The sequence below is a fragment of the Seriola lalandi genome, unplaced genomic scaffold, assembly GCF_002814215.2.
Source record: "Seriola lalandi dorsalis isolate HSWRI2012SDOR001 ecotype SW California unplaced genomic scaffold, Sedor1 jcf7180002049685, whole genome shotgun sequence".
NCBI classification, from domain to species: domain Eukaryota; kingdom Metazoa; phylum Chordata; class Actinopteri; order Carangiformes; family Carangidae; genus Seriola; species Seriola lalandi.
The window spans coordinates 101,128-122,380 of record NW_019520238.1 but is presented as its reverse complement, the minus strand read 5'-3'; the positions used below and the strand labels follow the sequence as shown (position 1 = coordinate 122,380).

The 21,253-nt window shown below is 42.1% G+C and overlaps 1 protein-coding gene across 6 annotated transcripts; it reads left to right on the top strand.

The window, feature by feature from the left end:
- The first annotated feature begins 316 nt into the window (after nucleotides 1-316).
- On the top strand, nucleotides 317-21,247 carry adam23b (ADAM metallopeptidase domain 23b). Of its 6 annotated transcripts, XR_015436572.1 has the most exons (27): nucleotides 317-577; nucleotides 1,292-1,509; nucleotides 1,976-2,052; nucleotides 5,691-5,754; nucleotides 6,849-6,931; nucleotides 7,068-7,131; nucleotides 8,343-8,415; nucleotides 8,976-9,043; nucleotides 9,129-9,194; nucleotides 9,387-9,455; nucleotides 10,057-10,223; nucleotides 10,758-10,842; nucleotides 10,939-11,026; nucleotides 12,490-12,541; nucleotides 13,328-13,427; nucleotides 13,544-13,615; nucleotides 13,706-13,792; nucleotides 13,888-13,968; nucleotides 14,086-14,136; nucleotides 14,262-14,325; nucleotides 14,442-14,547; nucleotides 15,299-15,418; nucleotides 15,601-15,769; nucleotides 17,136-17,247; nucleotides 17,697-17,787; nucleotides 18,613-18,703; nucleotides 20,841-20,898. XR_015436572.1 is itself a non-coding variant. In XM_023398648.2 (26 exons), the coding sequence occupies exons 1-26, from the start codon at nucleotides 502-504 to the stop codon at nucleotides 20,884-20,886; spliced, it is 2,349 nt and encodes a 782-aa protein (XP_023254416.1). In that variant the 5' UTR covers nucleotides 317-501; the 3' UTR covers nucleotides 20,887-21,247. The 6 variants fall into 6 exon arrangements, 5 of the variants coding, with proteins under 5 accessions (XP_023254416.1, XP_023254417.1, XP_087027633.1 ...); XM_023398648.2 differs by lacking the exon at nucleotides 17,697-17,787 and having other exon boundaries at nucleotides 20,841-21,247; XM_023398649.2 differs by lacking the exon at nucleotides 18,613-18,703 and having other exon boundaries at nucleotides 20,841-21,247.
- The last annotated feature ends 6 nt before the right edge of the window (nucleotides 21,248-21,253 follow it).

The window sequence follows — 21,253 nt, the reverse complement described above, 5'->3', positions numbered from 1 at the left end:
CCACATATCCTATTATTGTTTATAACAGTGATTAAACATACATATAAATATTACTGCATCGCCTAAAACGTAAAAAAAAATAACAAAACATAAAATCCCTGAGAGTCTCATATTCTTCTGTCTGTTTCAGGTTGTTGTGATCTTTCAGCCATGCTTTGAAGTCACCTGCACGGGCTTCCTGTGATCCTAGAGGGGAGGGAGGACATCTTTGTGCTCATCGAGGAGGAGTCTGCTGGTTGACTTCCAGTAGCTGCCTGGCCACCGCCTTCTTTCTGCTGCTCCCCCCACCCCACACCACCCCACCCTCCTCCTCCTCCTCCTCCTCGTCCTCTTCCTTCTCCTCCTCCTCCTCATCCGCTACTGCAGCAGCAGCAGCCCGGTGCCTCCTGGATCCATGAAGAAATCCCTCCTGCACGGCACCTTCCCCGCCACGATGGGCCGCAAGCCTTTCACTGCGTTGATGTGTTGATATTGAGATATTTCAGTTATCAAATATGAATCATGCATTTGATATTTCTGGCCACTTTGCTCGTCAGCACCCTTTCACCCTGGCTTCATCCATCACTAGCGTCATTCGGTACGTATAGGAAATAGCCTGCTGGCTGTTTGTCACTTTCATCGCATGAAATGCGCCTGTCACTTTCTGTATCTGGCTAAAATGATATCTGACGATGTACTGCAGGTGCAGGATATCGCAATTTTTGGATCGGTAATTATTATATTGAATATGCGGCGCCTTCAACATGATGGTGCATGAAGGCAGACTACTGCATCTCAGCATCTTTTGTTCATCTTATAAAAAATTAAAAAAAAAATAGCGCTCTTTATTATGTATGATGACCACATTTGAATTAACAGTCACTGGGACTCTTTTTGCTCAAGTGCATGATATTATCTGCTGTTGTTGTCAGAGGCTGTTTGGATTCCTATTGCATAATGGGCACTGCATTTATTCTGTCTGGTGCAGAGTTTTTCCACTTCGGTTATAAGCATATGAAAAGTGTATTTCAATGCAGGGAAGCGAATCATATCCTGTATTCTCAGTCAGCTTTGTTGCCAGATGTGGTTGTCAGTACACTATGCCATGAAACCAGTCTTAATGAACTGTGTCCTGAAGAATTGCAATGAAGCCGTGGCCACTTGCCTCAGTATTATCAATGTGTTTCATGAATAAAGGATGACAGCTGGCTCTTTGAACATGTGTGTGTGTGTGTGTGTGTGTGTGTGTGTGTGTGTATATGAGGGGGCCAGTCAGGTTTTTCATGTCTGTGCGGTGGGAATTTTCTTGCAGTTTCTCCAGGAGTAGAGGACAAGGTTGAGAGGGATGCAGTGGCAGCACTGCTGAAGCAACAGGCAACTGCAGCACCTGCTACGGACAACACAACACACCATGCAGCAGAGCATGAGATCACCTACCCCTCGCGGTTGATCTACTACCTAAACGAGGACTCAGAGAGTACCTACCATGACCTGGACACCCGGGCCAAGAACCAAGCCACGGAGGGCCAGGTAAGCCAGAATAGATGATGCTGGAATGTGGTCATAAGTTATTTAGAATCACTGTTGTGATCAATAGGAAAGAGTGTCCGGTCACTTAATGGCACACTTTGTGGAAAAGGCTTTGAAGTTATAAATCCATATTATAGCTCTGTTAAACCTTAATCCTGTCTTTAATGTCATTTTGCTAGACAGCCTCAGATAAGGCAAAAGTACACACATATCCAGACACCACACAGGACACTTCAAGAACTGGAATTATGCCAGAGCGCCCATGCTGAAGGAAGCCTTTCTCCCAGTGTACCCACTGTACATTACCATCTGTCATTTAGCCACCACATCTGTTATTTGTTCGCTGTGCTGTAGACGATGTAGTTTGTGGACTCTGGAGGATTCTGGCTTTGTAGACAGATAGAATCTTTCATATACTTTGCAAGCTGCCATCGTCGGCAGTGACCGCTCTTTTCTCCCTTAACAGGCAATCCACCTCGCCCAGGCCAGTTTCCAGTTGGAGGCATTTGGCTCCAGATTTGTCCTGGATCTAACGTTGAACAAGTAGGTCCTCCTTACTTAATTTATTGCAGATAAAACGACTTTATAGCTAAAGCTCAGCCATTGTGGTCATGAATTGTAACAAAGTGTTAGACAGTGGTTTAAACTTCCAGTGAGAGTGATTTGTGTGTCTCACTCAACAGTATCCTCACTGAAGGTCATTTTGTAATCTTGTAATGTGTGGATGGTGGAATATTTATTCATCCTGGGGTTTAGAGAGGCTGGGTAAACTCTGTCCAAACATCCCTGCCACAACAGATCCACACTGACGCTGACACTGTCTCTACAGATATTGTAGAAAATGCTCAACAAGAAAATTACAGGAAACCATCAAAGGAAGGTTTTTTTTTAATGCAGAGCCATTTCATTTTAATAGGAAACTACAATAAAATAAAAATAAATGTTGGATTGAGGGAACTTTGGTCATGGTTTCAAACTGAAAGTCTGATGTTAGTAATACTTGCACGTCATGGGTCCAGTAATCATAGACTTCCTGCTATATGGGGAAGTGACAGAAACCTGGATAATGTTATAATCGTGAAAAATCTGATCAAAACCAGTTCATGTTGCTGATGACATGACACAAAGCAGAAGTACAGTGGAACTTAACAAAGTTTAATTAAACAGCAGCAAAACATCCTTAAGTTGTTTGCCTATGAAAAGATCAAATCCCGTAGAGGCGACAGTGGACAAATGTCCTCAGACACCAAAATTACCAGAATCGTCCTTGGATGTATCTGTGCAAGGTACAGACTCAATGAGGAAGTAGTATGTGTCATAACTGAAACAGGAATGAACACTTGTGATCTCTGTTGCAGCTGACTGTTGTTTGTAAATGATATGGACTATTGTATGTCAGATTAGTCATTAATGCAGTGTCAGTCGAGAAAATGTATTCAGGGAAGCTGTAATTGAATAGGTCAGCATGCTGGTTGCCAGAATCCTGGAAAATGCTAAAAGAAATCTTAGTCCAGCTGCCAGATTACAGACAAAGACAAACTGTCTTTACTAAATGATTTTTGGAAAAGCAGAGTATCTTTATTTAGGCTTAATTGGCTTCCATCAAAATGGGTAGAGAGGCACTCATTCTGTGGACTGTGATCACTGTCCCATTTAGAGACATGAGGCTCCGGACACTCAATGCTATTGATTTACTCCCCTCACAAAGTAGCTGGTCCACATATGTGAAGGCTTACTGTGCATGTGTACTAGGACTAAGCAATGCTGATTGAATTTCAGGCTCTTTAATGGGATTTAAACCTGGATTCTGAAGTCAAATATTGTAATTTTATATTGTGCATGTCTGAGTGCTGTTAGATGTGGAGACAGGCTAATTTGCATGGTATGGATATTCAGTCTGTGTGCTGGTATGCGGGGTTGGTTAGCAGCCTGCCAATGAAGTCTTTTCAGACCAGAACTATCACAGAGGAAGCGTCATGAATATAGGTTACTGTGAACGTATATAAATATATGTATGTATGTATTACAAAGAATTCTTTAAAGCATACATTTATTACTTTAGCAAAATAAAAGTCAAAAAAGTCAAATTGTGTAAAGCTTTTGCAGGTCAGTTGAAGGCATTTTATCTAGTTCAATAGTTGCTGACACGCAGTAATTAAGTGAAATGATGTTGCAAATGCAACTCTGGGTGCTCTGCCATCATTGTAGTATTTTGAGCTTCATTTCAGTGCCAACATAGAGGCAGCCAAAGTGCAGATTTCAGCAGTTATCTGCAGTAAATAGTATTTGTCCTATTGTGCAAAGGTATTGGGTCAGATGATGTAGGAGAGAGACTCCAGAAATGTTAAATTAGCTAATGAGCTCTGTGGTGTTTGGAAACCACGAACCTAAAGTGAGGGGTTGTTGCTCATGTATCAGGAAGGCCAGTGGGAGACAAGTGTGACCTTGATTCCCGACTGTTTGCTTGCAGTGTAGGTTATCTGTGAGATACATGAGCTAACTTCAGTGTGTGCCTTTTTTTGTGTGAGAACAGGGGTTTGAATTCTGCTTGGTGTTGTAGCTGCGACAGTACTGATCTAAATATAGATAGGTCTGCAACCTGCCAATGGGTGCTACTTTATCTCCTCACCTCTTACTGTACCTGGGATTGCAAACCAAGGAAGTAGGTTTTCCCACTGAAAGGTGTTTACAGTTAACATAAATATTATATTGATTGAAACCTTTTTTATGTAGTTTGCCATCAGTGGGACCAGTAACTTCCTTGTGGTGGACCTCACTTCTTTCACACCTCTCTTGCCATGAATATCTTTGGTGCTGATGATTTATTTAGACTGAGAGCAGATTATTTCTATGTGTTAGAGGTTTAAACAGCCCGACATGACAGCGTCGTGCGTCGCTACAGAATTCAGAGCTGCATTTGATATGGCGCCAGGCGCAAGAATCCCCCTGCAGTTTTTTGGTCCTCCCTCTCTGCCTCGCCTCTGTCTCACTTTCCTCTGCTGCTGCTGCTGCTGCTGCTGCATTGTGGCACCCAGTCTCCTGTTGACTGAAAGACCTCGGGGCAGGACTCCCTTCTTATGGTCTTCAGACACAGTTTCACAGATCTCATGCAGACATTTATGCACACACACACACACACACACACACACACACACACACCTGAAAGACACTCAAATTCCAATGGTTTCCAATGCTGCCCATCACCGACACACCCACTAACACACCAGTACACTCTGGCGTGGCCCACTCTGCTCTCCCTGCCTCATCTGTCAAGCTAAAAATAGGCTCCTCACTCAGGAACCTCTCTCACACGCTGCTCATGCGTCGACTCTCCTCTCATAATGGTGCACTTCTTACTCAAAAAATGTCACACTGCTGGTGTCACAAGACAGATTCATCACTTCCCATCTTTTTCTTTTTTTTTTTTCTTTTTTCTGCTGCGACACCACTACATGTCCACGGAGAAGAAGATGTTTTTGATTTGCAAGGTTATTCAGGAAAAAGCGCCATTGTGGCAGAAATTGCAGCCTCTTGAAATCAGCTGTCAGCTAAGAGACTGCATGTGTGCGCGTAATGGTGTGGGACGCTGACTCAGACAGCGGGAACTGCCGGGAGGACTGTTGTGTTCAAGGTGAAGCTGCAGCCTCAGAGTCATTTATCACATTAGGCAGCTCTCAGATGCAGTTGCTTGCTTCTGTTCCTGTTTTTTAAGCAGTCATGTAATTTTGGTAAATTTGAGGAAGAACCAGTCGTGTGAAATGTAGTTCTCGGGTGAACGTTTTACATTCTCTTTCGCTTCGATAACTTTAAGGCTACTTTGCAAAATTAATGAGTAACTGTCTCTGTTTTGCATCTTATTATGAGAGAATTTATTTACATGTCATTTCACAAAATACAGTTTTGCTTGTTATCCCTCAGAAGTAGAGTGCATCATATTTTTTCCTGAGGGCAGGCGACATTTAACATCTGTTGGGCACTTTTGAGGTGCCATGGGCCGTGCCGTGTTTGTACAGACTAATCCAGGAACTGTGGTGATGACTGTTCTTGTTTAAACGCCAACCCAAGCAGCGTTCTCCGCTGGTTTAAAACCACAATACGTGAGTCAGAGAAAGCAAAGGCAGACGTATTGTCACTGCATCATATCCTCCCACCCTAACCAACTGCAATTCCTGTTTTTTCAGTGACTTGCTGTCTTCAGATTATGTTGAGATCCATTATGAAGGGGGCAAACCTGTTCTATCTAAGGTAATGTCTTCTGTGGTTTTGACCAGAATGTTAAAATACACATCTTCTCTCTTATGTATGAGTCAGAGGTTCTTTGTTTCCTTTAGCTGGAACGCTGTGTGCCTGCTGTTTTTGTTGTTGTACAGCCATGCACATTGCTGGTAAAGCTAAAGGTACAACTTTAGCAAATATTTTTTGAAACTAAAGACGGGAACAGATGTGATTGTTGATTTCCTGTAAATTCCTTTGTGTCTTATCTTTTGCTGTTAGCCCAACTGCAAATTGGTTATCAAATAAACACTGCAACTCTCACGTGTCTTCCAAAAAGCTGCAGGTACATTTAAGAGATCTTCGCAGATAAGAAAGAAAGAACAAAATGTACAAGGAGGAAGAGTGACATACATGGATGGATAGATAAATAGAGGGATAGATAGATATACTTGCATAGGGAGATTGAAACATGGAAGTACATGATTTCTGTAGAACAGACGAGGACATAGAGGGAGAACAGAAAACAGGTTGGGAATGAGAGCTGGCTTCTCCTGCTGCTGCTGCTGCTGCTGCTGATTCAGGCAGAGGGCTGGGCTGGGCTGGGCTGGGCATACTGTAGCTGAATCAGCAGGGTTTTGCTCCCCTGCAGCCTCCTGCTGGAGCTCTGGTCACGTGATGAGGGAGCGAAAGCACTCTGCAGTAACAGTGCAGCGTGGGATGGGTGAAGTGAGAGAGAGGGAGAGAGAGTGAGGGAGAGACAGGGAAAGAGAGAGGGGGAGGATGTCCTCTGCTCACCCTGGGTCTGACAGCTGAGTCACAGATAGTGCTAGGACCCACCTTGCAATGCATTAACTTCTTAACGCACACACATCTTAACAAGCATAGACCGAGCCCCCTGCAGAGATGAACTGCATATATGCCAAAGCGACATCTGCGAGGCAAGCTGTTACATCCTCAGAAATGCTAGAAAAATTCAAGCACAAGATAATTAAGTATAAAGTGACACATTCACCATATTATGAATGGTATACGCAGTTTTGTGTGTTGTGTTGCCAGTAATGCTGCTGTGTTTATGGCTGTGGTTTTCTGTGATGCTTCATTAGCACCGTGTCTTCTTCCCTCAGGGCGGTGAGCACTGTTACTACCACGGCCAGGTGAGAGGGAATGATAACTCCCACGTGGCCTTATCTACCTGCAACGGGCTGCAGTAAGTGAACAGCAGAGTTGTGTTTAATCCTTGCCGTGTTCAGAATATCTCTGGATACACTCATCTCTGTTCCTCAGCTCCTATTGACTCAGTATCGAATGACTGCTCTCCCTTTTCTTCTCTCTCTGCCCGGCAGCGGGATGTTTGACGATGGAGTCTATGTGTATCTAATTGAGCCCTTAGAACAGACTCATTCAATCGTAAGTTATTCCCTTCGCCTAGAACCAAAATGTGTATCACACAAATGTTTTTCCCCTGCTGCTCATGTAGCGTCAACCTCCACCACGCATGCACGCTCTGCCGTCTCTGCTTTTCACATTCTTAGCTGAGGATATCCTAATCACTCCAAAGACATTCCTGTTTTTAAAGGAAGGAGCATGTCCGGCCAACATGTAGTTAAAAAGCTTTTGTTCTTGTATAGTCTGCTTGGATTTTGTTTGAATTATTTGATTTTATGATATAATATTTATTTAATATGTTCCTATAGCAAAACAAATATTCTGTAGTAGTGTTAACTTCTCTGTATATTAATCATGTTAATTCCAGTTTGTTGACCTATATTGGGCAAGTGGTTATGTACATTTATATGTTTTTCATTTTGCTGTGTTGTTGATTGTTATTTGTTAATAGAATGAATAGTAGGGCTGGGCAACATGCTTTAAATCAATATCAGGATATTTTACGTGTCAGTATGCATCATGATATAGCTTATATATGCAAAATCTATAATAATTCAAACACTCAAACGGATGTTCAAAGCAATGGTTACGCATTACACAAAAGCTTCACTTTTAGCCATGCTAGCAGTGTGGCTCTTGGGATGGCAATGTCAGTCTGTTGGTCCACACAAAATTTTCATTGATGATCCACAGAGCTGGGATCATAATAACTTTGGTGATCCTTTCTCTTTTCATCCAGCACCACAAACTGGTCAAAATTTTCATTTCTCAAAGACTCAAGCAAATGAATGATGAACGAATACCTGAAATAAACTGATGACATTCCCATCAGCCTCAGCTGTGCATTGTGTTTAGTGCTAATTAGCAAATGTTATCATGCTAACGTGCTAATCTAAGTAGGCGAACATGGTAAACATGATACCTTCCATTGTCCATTGTGAATATGGCTCCTTTAATTACAGCCCTTAATGGTGTTGCTGTCATCACTATTGTTACTTAAAATCTAGCTCATCATATATGACACACAGCTCAGAGCTATTTGTACCCATTTGGGTTTTTTTATACATTCATTACATTCATTCCCCACGCTAAGTTTCAAACTCTTCATTTACATGAAAGTTTAATTTTACTTAACAATTCCCATAGTGAAAACTTTCCCTCCCCAGCACCAGTTCCTGCTTGTCCCAGTTCCTCTATAGTCTTTTAACACTTTTCATGCCTCACCCCTGCAGGATACAGCTGCAAGGCCTCATAAACTAAGACGAGCAGCCTCCCTTCACTGGAACAATGATTCAGAGGAACAGGGTAAGGGGTTCTCATCATTGTTGTCTGTCTTCTTACGTAACATCCCCCGTTGGTCCTTCACCTCTGACCGTTGCCACACCTCCCCTTCATCCTATCATTACCGTCCTCTTAGATACAATATGTTCGACCCACAACATGCAAATACGCAGGGATTCATGGGGTTCGTCAAGAAAACAATTTTAATGGCTGTTACAACTAAACATTTTATTATATTTATTGTTCTTTTAAGTGAAAACACCTGAGGAATTAGCTGGAATGAATTCAACAGTGTTAAAAATCGATGTTGTCAAACAGACCAATTTATTTTTAAATGTTGTGTTGCTCCCACTTCTACCATTTTGCCAAGTTTTATATCCCTACTCTCATCCAGCAGACATGATTTTACTCAGTGCTCCATGGGAAATTCATTGCAACACGTTTTTGAATTTGTGGGGGGAAAAAAAAAAATTTAAAAAACACGTCACTGTGGGCTTGAACTCTTCTAACAAGCATACACAGTTGTAAATATGTGTTTAAAAATGTGTATTTGAGTCTCACTGTTTCCTTGTGTATGTTCGCAGTGGAGGACGAGCAGCTCTTCTCAGAGCTGGATGACTTGTCTTGGCTGAAGCGCAGGAAAAAGCGAGCTGTAAGTCTCTGATCTCACCTTTGTCTGAAGTAATGCAACAGACTTTAGTTCTCCCACCCTGATTGTATCTGATTTTGATTTGCAGATTCCTCGCAGTGTATTTGAGGAGATGAAATATTTAGAGATCATGATTGTCAATGACCACAACATGGTATGTGTTCTCATCGAAAGCAACAACAACAATATGAAATGCCTGTTTTGACGTTCTTTTATCTTTTTCTGCTGTATAGCTGGTATTTTGGTGTGTCACTGGGTGTGCCGTGCTGTATTGCGTTTGCACCAGTAAATCACGTATTTGTCGCTTATCCATCTTCTCTTTTGTTCTTGTTATTTGTGGTTGCAGTATAAACGACACAAGACCAAGCAGCACACGAGGAACTTTGCCAAGTCAGTGGTGAATCTTGTGGATGCTGTGAGTAAACAATTTAGTTTCACTTTGAGACATGTTGTTTATTCTTAATACAGATCCACTTCAGAATGTAAACGATTAAAAGTGTTGTTTTTGTGTTAGCCACACTAACTGCGTGGCTCTAGGAGTGGCAATGTCAGTCGACTGCTCACTCACCTCTTCAGTGGTGTGTGGTCCAGTGTGAAATATCTCAAATTCATCTTCCCCAAAGCATTAATCCAAATGACTGACTTTACTTCCAGCGCCACAAGCAGGTCAACATTTGACTTTGTCCAGTTGCCAAAGTAACCTTTCCATCAGTCACGTGTAATGGAGCAAATCTCTCAAACCCTGAGTTGGACCCACACTTGTCTTATCATTAGTATTTATTGTGCTGGTGTTCGCTCTGTGCTCTCGTCACGTGCATTAACACTCCCCTTGTTCCTCCCTGCTCCCAGTGTGCTGCACCCCCTCGTCTGTCCCCCTCAGAGAGTTCAGATTCAAATTCACACCCAGTGTTGTTCTCCTCTCCCTGTGCTGTTGCTTCTGTCTCTCTCTGCCTCTCCCTCTCTCTCTCTGTCTTTCTTTATTTATTCTTCCCATTCACTGTGCGCTTCAATGGCAGATCTTCAAAGAGCAGCTACACACGCGCGTGGTGCTCGTTGCCGTGGAGGTCTGGACAGACAAGGATCAGATCCCCATCAGTGTGAGGCCGCTGGAAATTCTGCGCGATTTCTCCAAGTACCGGCAGCAGAGCATCAAGCACCACGCCGATGCTGTGCACCTCTTCTCGTAAGCTCTTTATTTAAAAAAAAAAAAATCTGTCCCCACCGCTCTTTAATGTACCTTTACATTTAAAATTTACAGTGTTTCCTTTCATTTTCCTTTTGTGTGACAATTTGAAATAAAATAAGTTGATGTTAACAGACTTTGGGATGGTTTCCACTGTTGATTTATTTCTCAGGTGGACATGTATTTTGTTTAAATATAAAAATGCATCCATCTATGTTTAAGTTAACTTTTGTTATATGTGCATAAATAGGTGAATGTTTTCTTCATTCCTGCCAGGTACCATTGCTTTGGCACAATTGTATTGTTGTTTGTGCTTCCATCATGATCAATGCAAGTCTACAGCCATTTCTGAAATCCAGTGGCTGGATGCAGTGCAGCTGCATTAAAGCTGTATGAGAAACAGTCGTGTGTCTGCAGGAGTGAACATTAAATTAGATATTAGGCTGACTTTTCGACTTATCTGATCCTCTGTGATGTTTCTATATTTCATTTGGTGTTCACGTGTACCTCTTTTGTCTTCCATTATTCTTGTAGAAATGTGACCTTCCACTACCGCAGAAGCAACGCAGCGTACTTCGGGGGCGCGTGTTCTTTGAGCCGCGGTGTAGGGGTCAATGAGGTCTGATTTGCTGTCTTAACATCCGGTATCGCTCTGTACACGGATCACAGAGTGTGACTGCAGGTGAATAATCTGTGCTCTTTGTTGTGTCCACAGTACGGCACCACCGGGTCCATGGCAGTGTCTCTATCCCAGAGCCTGGCACAGAATCTGGGCATCCAGTGGGACCCAGCATCCAGGAGAAGTATAAATGAAACACACATTGTTTTCTCACATCTAGTATAAGTGAGCTAGAGAGAGCCACTGGGAGCCAAAATCACAAGGTTCAGGTCACTCAAATTACAAAATACATTGTGGTATTACGACTTTCATTGAGGTCCCTGTGTTTGGTCATCTCAGGCAGGGCTCCTCTTTCTCCTCGACTCACTGTGGTGGAATGAACTCTGAGGTCAGAACAGCAGAGTCACCGCCCAGGCTGAAAACCCGCCTCAACAACCAAGGCCATCCCATTTCTAAAAACAAACAAGCAAAAAAACACACACACACACACTGTGACTACTAGAGTCAGATTCTACTAGAATATCCAACTCTTCAAAACATCTCGTTCTCGTTCCTATGGAGATTGAATACACTTAATTTAAGTTGCTTTGGACAAGTGACTTTAATATAATTTGCTGAGGTTTTGAGATACGCTAATGTTAAGTAGAAAATGGACTACAACTGTCCTCGGAGAGATCTGTGGTTTGATCTGATCAATCTGGGACATGGTTGTTTAAAAGCCATGTTTCTTTTCAATTTCTCAAGTGTCTTTTTTTTTTTTTTTTTTTTTTTTTTTTTTTTTTTTTTAGAGCTATGAGCTCCAGAGTTCTGATCACCCTCCATTGTACTGGTGTGGCAGCAGATGTCCTAAAACTTCAACAAATAAACCAAAATTGTTGGCATTAGATACCTCCAGGCATAAGTAGGATAATGTGTTGTGTTTACTGACCCTTTAAATTTGTCATTGCTGAACATCTCATCTAAATAAAAGCAACCTACTTGAAATACTTTAATGCCCTGAATATAGGACATTACATTTTTCTGTAAACTACATTTGAAAAAGTTATATAAAAGTTATATATTTGAGGTCCAGACATTTAAACGTCATATGTCAATAACAACAGCAGATGGCGCCTTTAAAACAAAAAGGTGCATTTTAATAGGACTTAACTGCCTCATCACAATTCCAGTGCCAGGAATGACAGACGGAGAGATGCACTGATTGTCCTTGAAAAAGTTGGCCAAAGATAGAAGTCGAATCAGGAATTATGCCATCACTTTTGAAAATCACAGTGCTTAATGACGCATAGTCATCAAACAGCTGTCATGTTAGAAATTGCAAGCTCAAAAAAAAAAAATGGTATACTTCAAAGAAATTCTTCTCATGGTCCCAAAACTGGTCAAGCTTGATAGGAGAGTGTGAGTATGAGATGATAAAATGGAAATACAATCGGAATAACATTTTATTTCAATACTTTATCTTGAACTTGTACAGTGGGGTCCAGATGTCTGTGACCACTGTCCCATTAAAGTGGTCTGTATGTCTTTTTTCTGCACTATGTAATATCTCTCTCTCTCTCCCTCTCTCCCTCTCTCTCTCTCTCTCTCTCTCTCCCTCCCTCTCCTCTTGTCTCTGTGCTTTTTCTCTTCTCTCATTCCTATTTGCAGAAGAATGTGGTTGTGCTGACTCGTGGACTGGTTGCATAATGGAGGATACTGGGTAATGTCCAATATATCCCTTAGAGACACACACACACACACACACACACACACACACACACACACATACACATACGTAAGAGAGGGACAAAGTAACAATTAAAGATGCGTGTTTATGTGTACTTAATAATAAAGTTATCACCACCCTGACAGTGTGGGAATGATGTCAAACTGAGAAATAAAGAAATAAAAGATTCAATTTATTTTGCTCTACTGAAAGTAAATATAATAATATAATAATAAATATAAGATATATAGACAGGGTGCATCACAGATTGCAGATGCAGGATATAAACTACCATAAATTCTCCCATGGTAACCTTTATTTAGCTCAGTGTCTTACAGAGAGACAGGCCATTATTTCAAACTTCGCCTCTTCCCCAGTTAATGCAAATTCAGATCTTCTCCCCACGTTTATCTGTCATTGAATTCAGTTTACCGTCAATACAGCAAGAGTCACGATCATCAGCTATCATGGATGAAACTCAACACTTCCTGCAGATTTTTCACACTAAAGCTCCTGCAGCCTTCCCCTTATAGGTTGGCTTCTAATATGAAAAAAAATGAAATATATAAGAAAAATGATTTTAATAGGACAGCTTTTTGCTTTGCCCGTGTTCTCATACTATTTTAACAGTGCTCTCACTGTATTCTCATCAGACAGGAACATTTGTGTAATAAACACTGATAGATGGCAGTAATACCATCAAAAATGCCCAAAGTGTTATAACAAACTACAGAGGTGAAAACCAAATTAATTATCACTTGGCATTCTGTCTCTCTTCAGTGTCCAACACCCACGGAGATTCTCCAAATGCAGCATCTCAGATTATAAGGAGTTCCTCTTGAAAGGTGGAGGCTCTTGTCTGTTTAACAGGCCAACCAAGGTCAGTATCTCACCACCCACCACCCTTTCTTCACCTGTCACAACTGCCATGAATCACACTCCCCCCCCCCCCCCCCCCCCCCGTAACCTCCAAACTCTCCTGTCTTCTTTTGGCAGCTGTTCGAGACAACAGAATGTGGGAATGGATTTGTGGAAGTGGGAGAAGAGTGTGACTGCGGAGGGAGATCAGTGAGTTTCTTTTTACCTCAGTGGGTCACGTCTGTTTGTCGTCGTCTAGTTTGTTCAGACGGGTGAAGGTCGCTCCTTGTGTGTTTTCAGGAGTGCTACAAGGAATGCTGCAAGAAATGTTCCCTCGCCAATGGGGCACACTGCAGCGACGGCCCATGCTGCAATAACACATGTCTGGTATGAGCTTGGTCTTTTCTAAAAGTTCTAGACCACAAAATATTCATTTCTGGCTCCTACATTTAGACTTTTCCCTTGTCTTCATTTCTTGCCAGTTCCTTCCACGAGGTTGCACTTGCCGCTTCGCTGTGAACGACTGTGATATCTCAGAAACGTGCTCTGGGGACTCTGGACAGGTGTTCTTATGTAGAACTGTCAATTTTTTTGGTTTCAAGCAGTTGATCTCTGTCATTCTTTTCAATTTTAGATAATGTACATGGTTAAAAAGTCATACGTTTGTCACTTTTTTGCAGTGCCCTCCCAACCTTCATAAACAAGATGGTTACCTCTGCCAGGTTAACCAGGTACGCAGACTGATGACATGGGAAAGCTTTTTCATTCTCCAAACAAGAGCAATCATGCACCAGAATAGCATTTAGAATAAAATGTGTTTATTCTATTTTTTTTCTCTTTCTCAAACCGTGTGAAGGGTCGCTGCTACAGTGGAGAGTGCAAGACCAGAGAGAACCAGTGTAAATACATCTGGGGGTCAAGTAAGATAAATACTGCTTCACATTAGTTCTTATTAGTGTCAGTTTTAGAGTATCACCATACAAGAGACTTTTGTAGTCAGGAGCTGAGCGGTTCACCCCTCATCTCTTTTTTGCAGAGGCTGGAGGCTCGGAGAAGTTCTGCTATGAGAAGCTGAACACGGAGGGCACAGAGAAGGGCAACTGTGGAAAAGATGGAGAGAAATGGATCCAGTGTAGCAAACAGTGAGTTTCAAAGAAAGACAGTAAATGGTATTTCCCCTATGCAGCTTGGCAGTACTTTCTGTTTCTAGCCTGTGCTTTGGTTCTTCCTTCTGATCATTCATTACTGACAAGTGAAGGGATTTGAGATTTCTTTTGAAGTCAACCAATAGAGGGCTGCAGACTCATCATTTATTTTCTCCATTTATGAAAGTTGTTCACCTAGCTCATATGGAAAAAAGTTTCTCTTGCTCCAGGTTTACCTTAATGTTATGAAGCCAACTCCAAATGTGCATTAATGCTTCTTTTCCTGCAGGCCTGGTCCGTAGACTTTACATTATGATGGCATCACACATAAAATAGCTGCTCTAGGTTTTGGAAAAGCTTGAGAAGAATAATGGACTTTGTTTTCAGATGGTTTTACCACAGTTTCTTTTGTTGCAATATTATGTCGCTCAAAACATCCATGTTAAATATCAGGGCCACTTTCGAACATTTGGAAGTGTAATGGTTAACTGTGAAGGGACTGTCAAGTAAAGCAAGATCATACAGAGAAATTTAAAATTAGATAAAATAATTATAATAAATAGGCAAGTACATTTAAGAGATTCCATAGATTTAAATGAAATCTATGGATGCTGATATTTAAGAGGACTCATGGGAGGATGGGTTTAAGTGGTGATGGATGGGGAAGAGCTGGGAGGTGATTGGTGATTGTTTGTATTAAGTGGATAACTGTTGTGTGTACAGTTATCTTTTTGCTTATCTTTTACAGTGATGTGTTCTGTGGTTACCTTTTGTGTACCAACATTGGCTCCATCCCCCGCATTGGAATAATGAAAGGAGAGTCTACTACCACATACTTCAACTACAAAAACGGGAAGATAGATTGCAGGTAAAAACATGCTTATTATATTACTACAACTGCGCATGTCCTAGAAACCTCGAGAATTAGAGTCTGTGCTCCCGTCACTTTTGTTTCAATCTTCTTTGTATGATTTTTTTATTCTCTCCTTCTCTCTTCACCTTTCACTCGTGCTTTCTCCCCCTTTCCTTCCCTCCTTCCTCTCCTCACAGTGGTGGCCATGTTCTTCTGGATGATGACACCGATTTAGGCTACGTGGAGGATGGGACTCCCTGTGGGCCGTCAATGATGTGCCTTGACCGAAAGTGTCTGCCCATCCAGTCACTCAACATGAGCACCTGCCCCACTGGACCTAATGGACAGGTGTGCTCTGCCCATGGGGTGAGTCCTGGTGTACACTGACCCACAATTTACGCTTCATACACCTGTTGTATCATCTGCACAAAGGATGATTAGCAGGTCTCCTTTTTAGTCAAACATAAACCTTTCCTGTAATTGATTCAACAAATGCACCTCACACCCTGGAGTGGTTGCCTCTGATTTTAAAATTGAAAAACATTTCACCACAGCAATCCACAAAAGTCATCTTCAAAATAAATTAGAGGCAAAAAAAGCTGGTTGCTATTGCATATGTATTAATAAAATGTATTAATATTGACAAACAATAAACACAAAAATTTAAGTGCAATGAAAACTGTAGAATAGAAGCACAAAAACAAAATGAAAAGAAATAATCTTTCACTGCAATTCAATAATATATTACAGACTGCTTGAAAACAAGATTCGAATGGTACCGTACATCTTGAGATATTTCTCCTTCTATTCAGGTCCTACTCACTCACACAGGTGTTCTCACTTGGTCTAATTAGAAAACAGGAAGGTCTAATCAAGCAACTTGAGTGAAAACACCTGTGCTGGTGGACTTTGAAGAAGCTGCATTTCATGTATGAGCAGGTTACTCCACAGTTTTGGTCCATAGGATTGTTCTTAACTGTCGGTACATTTGCTGTAGAGCTGTTAGTAGTTGTAGTTTCAGCTGTTTTTGACAAGTCAAAATGTGATATTTTCCCCTTTTTTTGTTATTGGAGGTAAAGATATTGTAGCTTTCATAACTTACTTCTTACTTTTCCCATAGCCTGTCTTATGAAAGACTTTGAGAAGTCACAGAAGAAAAGCACAGGTGTAAATGATGAAATTAATTAGCTGCTTCACTTTCAGGGTCCTGGTGTTGTGCTTGCTCCTCACTGTGACAATGTCATGATTTCCTGGGACGGATTAATAGAACAGAGACATTGCTAACCTGTGATTTTCCTTCTATGACATGTCAAAATGTCTGCTATGAAACATGCATATTGAGCCTTAGCCCAGTGTGCCTCAGTGGCTTTAGTCCATGTTGTGTAATTCAACCAGTTTGTATTGAGTACTGCTTGCTGTTAGAAATGTTTGCATAATTAAATCGCTTTACAAAGCTGACCTGGCTAAACATCTCATAGTAGGGCTGTGATCAAATAAATATAGATCCGTCTCCACAAGTATGTTTTATCTTTGTGAACCCATCATGCTATATCATCATATTTACTATATGATCGGGTATAAATGTTTATATGGAGGCCTCTGTTAACTTGGTGAACAAAAAACAATTAATCTCCAATGCAAAGATAGCTCCAGGGAATGTGCGTCAGCACCTTTATTTAAAGCTCTTATGTTCCTGTCATCGCCTCCATTTATTTCTACTGCATCTGTACAGGTGTGCAACAATGAAGCCACATGCACCTGTGACACCACCTGGGCAGGGACAGACTGTAGCATGCCTGACCCGCCTAAAGAGCCTGAGGCCACTCCGGACGAAGGACCCAAGGGTCGGTTTCCACCTCTTTCAACCTCTGACATAGATAGAATGAACACATTTATATGCACTCATTTATTTTAGCCAAGATTCACACTGACACATGAGTATATACTGTATATTTTGTCATCCTCAGTCTCACTGCTAGAGCTGAGTCAGCACAGATTCCTAGACCTGAGTTTCACAGGTGTACTCGTGCCATGAAGACTTTACTTTTTAAAATGGCAGCCGAAGGTGAATATAAAAGCAGTGTTACATGTGTTTAGTTTGATAGAGATGATGAAATGAACTCACAATTCAGCTGTACACCTGATGGTTTGCCTACAGATGAGACGGGGAGGTGGTTAAGGGGGTGGAAAGCGTCACAGAGGGAACCGTGTCACTTCATCCATGACTCTGAAGCAGAAGCCTGCTGTTTGTTTTTGACAGGGTGGTAATAATGCTCCTTTTCCCTCTGCACAGTGAGCGTGGCCACTAACAGGCTGATAGGGGCAGTAGCAGGGACCATTCTGGCCCTGGGGGTGATTTTTGGAGGCACAGGGTGGGGAATAGAGTAAGCATCTTTAACCCTTTCACAGCTCTTCTTCTCATAGTGGTGCCTCAGTGTGCGGGCGGTCTCGTGAGCCGGCCTGAGCCCGTGTGTGCGTCCCGGTGGCTTTGTGTTTTCTTGTGTGTTGGTGATGACCATATAATTGTCATGTGATTGGATGTTTTCAGTGTTGTGTGATTGATTGATGGATTCCCCCCTGCCTCCTCCTCCTCTCCTGCCACTTCCTGTTGTTCCCCATTACTACAAGCCTCTTTCTCCATCCTCCCTCTTCCTCTTCTTATCCCTTTTCTTTCTCTTATTCTTAGTCGTTATGTGGTTGCTCCTGTGATCCTCTCCTTTCTGGGGCATGTGGGGCATTTAGATGGAAAAAAGTCCTGAGAAGTGTCCTGTTAGTGACCTGGCTTGTCAGTCAGTGGTAGGCTGTGTGGTGACTGGGACCCCTAAAACCTCTTCTCTACTGCTCATACTGCAGGCCACATATACACATCACCTGTCAATCTCTGTTTGATTAAACCTTTACAGTGATGGATACCCAGGGTCTAGTCTTCTGCACAACCTTAACAAACAGACCACTGATAATCACTACACCAACTGACACCAGATAAATGTAAATATTTCCAGGGCCTCTCCTTCATTATCTTCACGTTACACACTGAAGGGGGCTGAAAAGCATGCAAAATACATTTTCAGATTCAGTCATTTTACTGTAATAGTATACTTATGGTTATGTTTTCTGTTCCATGTGAAGTCGTCATTGTATAGTTACATGTTATTGATACAGTAAGTGAGTCCAGAAACTCATGTCTTTTTCCCCATAACCCTTTACAGGTCCTAGTGCCACCAATCTAATAATAGGCTCCATCGCCGGAGCCATCCTTGTGGCTGCCATAGTGCTGGGGGGGACTGGATGGGGCTTTAAGTAAGCAACACGCCGCATGCCTCTCCTGTTGTAACTCTAGCATCCCTGCTGCTTCTAGACACCAGGGTTTGAGTTCCTGCTACAGAATATGGACACCAAAGTGGAAAACAGACAAACATAAAGCATTTTATATTGAATAACCTTTATTAAAAGTGTGGCAACACTGAGACGGACATGCTTAACACGTATACCTGAAATGCTCAACTTAATCCAGCGTGCAAGTTGTTTTCCCAAAGAGGATGTGGAGGATGTTCAGGGTGTAGATGTGCAAAGGGTGATTTGGAGAGACACTGGGGGTCGTCTATGCATCTGTAGCAGAACCTCAAACTGATTGGACGGGCAGAGCTCAATGCTTTAACATGCATGTTCAGTGACGGACCTAATAACAGAGATTCTGACAAAACAGAGGGGAATGAATATTTTAAACAGCAAAATGGTTTGAAAGAAAAAGAAAAAACTTGTGTACACCTTTGTTAATAAGTTCAAATCTTCCCCTCTGAAGTGCTACGATAGGCCTCTAACATGTCTCTGTGTAGTTAGGAAATGTACTCTATTGTACAATAGATTATGTTTGATAAGATTCAATCTACCGCTTAGCCTGATGTCTTGAGCAACAGGGGTGTTACACATTTTAATCTAAATAGGCCTAAGGAGTAAACGAGAAATACAATCCTGCAGCCACCAAAGCATGCCAGGTAGCGAAGCATCATGGTTGTCACCAAGATAAAAAAAAAAAAGCAAATAAAGAAAGAATAAGAAACGAAACATTTCTGCATGTTGACTTGTTGATTTGGAGGAGGTCAGTTCATTGCACAAAGGCTGAGCCAAACCCAGAGTGATTTGGTCCAGGGTTGTCGTGCTCTCATCACTTCCATGATCTTTTTCTCAGTCCATTACTGTTTGAGGGTGAGACTTTAAATGGAGTGGTGAGAGCGACAGAGAAAGAGAGAGAGAGAGAGAGACTGAGAGAAGCCAGGACCTTTTTGTTGGTCGCAGCCTTTGTGCCATGGCTGGCCACACCCACCTGGATGGCCAGGCTCCGCCCTAGAGCAGAGCAGGACTCTCGGACCCGCCCACACCAGCTGCCATTGCTGCCTGCTTCACAGACCTGGTACAGACACAGCGCATCGCACTGCATGAACCACGCACAGCAATAGTGCCACCTTCAACTGGCCTACTATTGGAACAGGTGCATGACAGAGTGATAGAAGCCCCACAACAAGCCACAGTACGGGGAGGTTATGCATCACTCCTGTTGTTGTATTTGTTGTTGTCCCACTGTTGTGGTAGTAGTTATTGTTGCTGCTGCTGCTGCTGCTGCTGTGGTTGTTCTTTATGTGGTTGTCTCCTCTTTCCCTCCTTTATAGAGTATATTTTATGTTAGCTCTTTCCTCCCAGATGGTTATGTTTTGAGTGGAACTAATGTCTTTCCCATGAAAACTGGTAATGCGACATTTCTCCTACACTTCTTCACCTTGTAAACTGATGTTGCACGCACAAGCCAGTCAGCACTTGTCTGCAAGAAGGCAACAGAGGATATTTATATTCACAGACCGTCAATATTCACACTTATTCAGTTATTAGCTTATTTGAGTAAGTAGACTTTCTTGTCCTTTTGCTCAAAAAACTGTGTCAATGTAGGTGACTTCTAGTAAACTGCTCAGTGTCACAAACTGTAACGCAAAAGAAAATATAAAAAACAAGGTAAATTGGATCCTGAATAAAAATAATCTCCTGGCATTGGTCTTCAGCATGGTCTTGAAATAAAAAGAAAAACTTAATTCATCATACTGTACATGATTGAGAACTGAGACATAAAAGTTTGTGAATATCAATACCTTTGACTGTCTCTGCAGTCAAGGTCGAACTGGCCAACATGGACCAGCCTTTCCTCACTTCAATGTCTTCAGCATTTTGATCTTGGAAGTCCTCAAATAATTGCACAGATAACAATACTGACTGTTTTCATTTCATTTCATTGAATAAAACAGTAAGTTAAAGGATCTTTACAGCATTTGCTTGTGAGTACAAGTGTGATCTGAAGAGATGAGTGTGGTTGCTTGTCCAGGTTGCACTAGCTGTGTTAACAGATGTGATTATCGCAGACACTGACTCCTGTTTCTTGTCTCCTCATAAGAAATGTGAAGAAACGGCGATACGACCCCAACGCCACAGCCATTTAACCCACGGAGAGATGGCAATCACTGATGGACTCCTCAAAGGCTTCCTTAGTTGGCTACCTGACAGCTGGACTGCACTTATTGCTGCTGATCTTTGGCATTAGATTTACTTGAAAAAGACATAGTGGACATTTTAACAAATTCCATCGTAGTGACATAAGAAATGCAGCCTCTTCAACTTCACCTCACTCATGTAACAACCCCCCAACCCCCACCCTCCCCTGCCCACCCTGGTCTCTAGAGTGACAGAGCCCCTCTTCCATCCTTTAGTGCCAGTGCACAGGCGTTTAGGCGGAATCCACACCACTCTCTCACCTGGCATGATTATCCGCACAAAGCGTGCTGCTTGCTGGCCCACCCACCCCCCACC

What these genes read in the sequence shown, in the direction of transcription:
- adam23b (XM_023398648.2), top strand. Translation starts at nt 502, where the DNA reads ATGCATTTGATATTTCTGGCCACTTTGCTCGTCAGCACCCTTTCACCC. An exon ending in TTGTCAATGACCACAACATG is followed by an intron (nt 9,195 to 9,386) that starts GTATGTGTTCTC and finishes TTGTGGTTGCAG; the next exon opens with TATAAACGACACAAGACCAA. An exon ending in GTGACTGCGGAGGGAGATCA is followed by an intron (nt 13,616 to 13,705) that starts GTGAGTTTCTTT and finishes GTGTGTTTTCAG; the next exon opens with GAGTGCTACAAGGAATGCTG.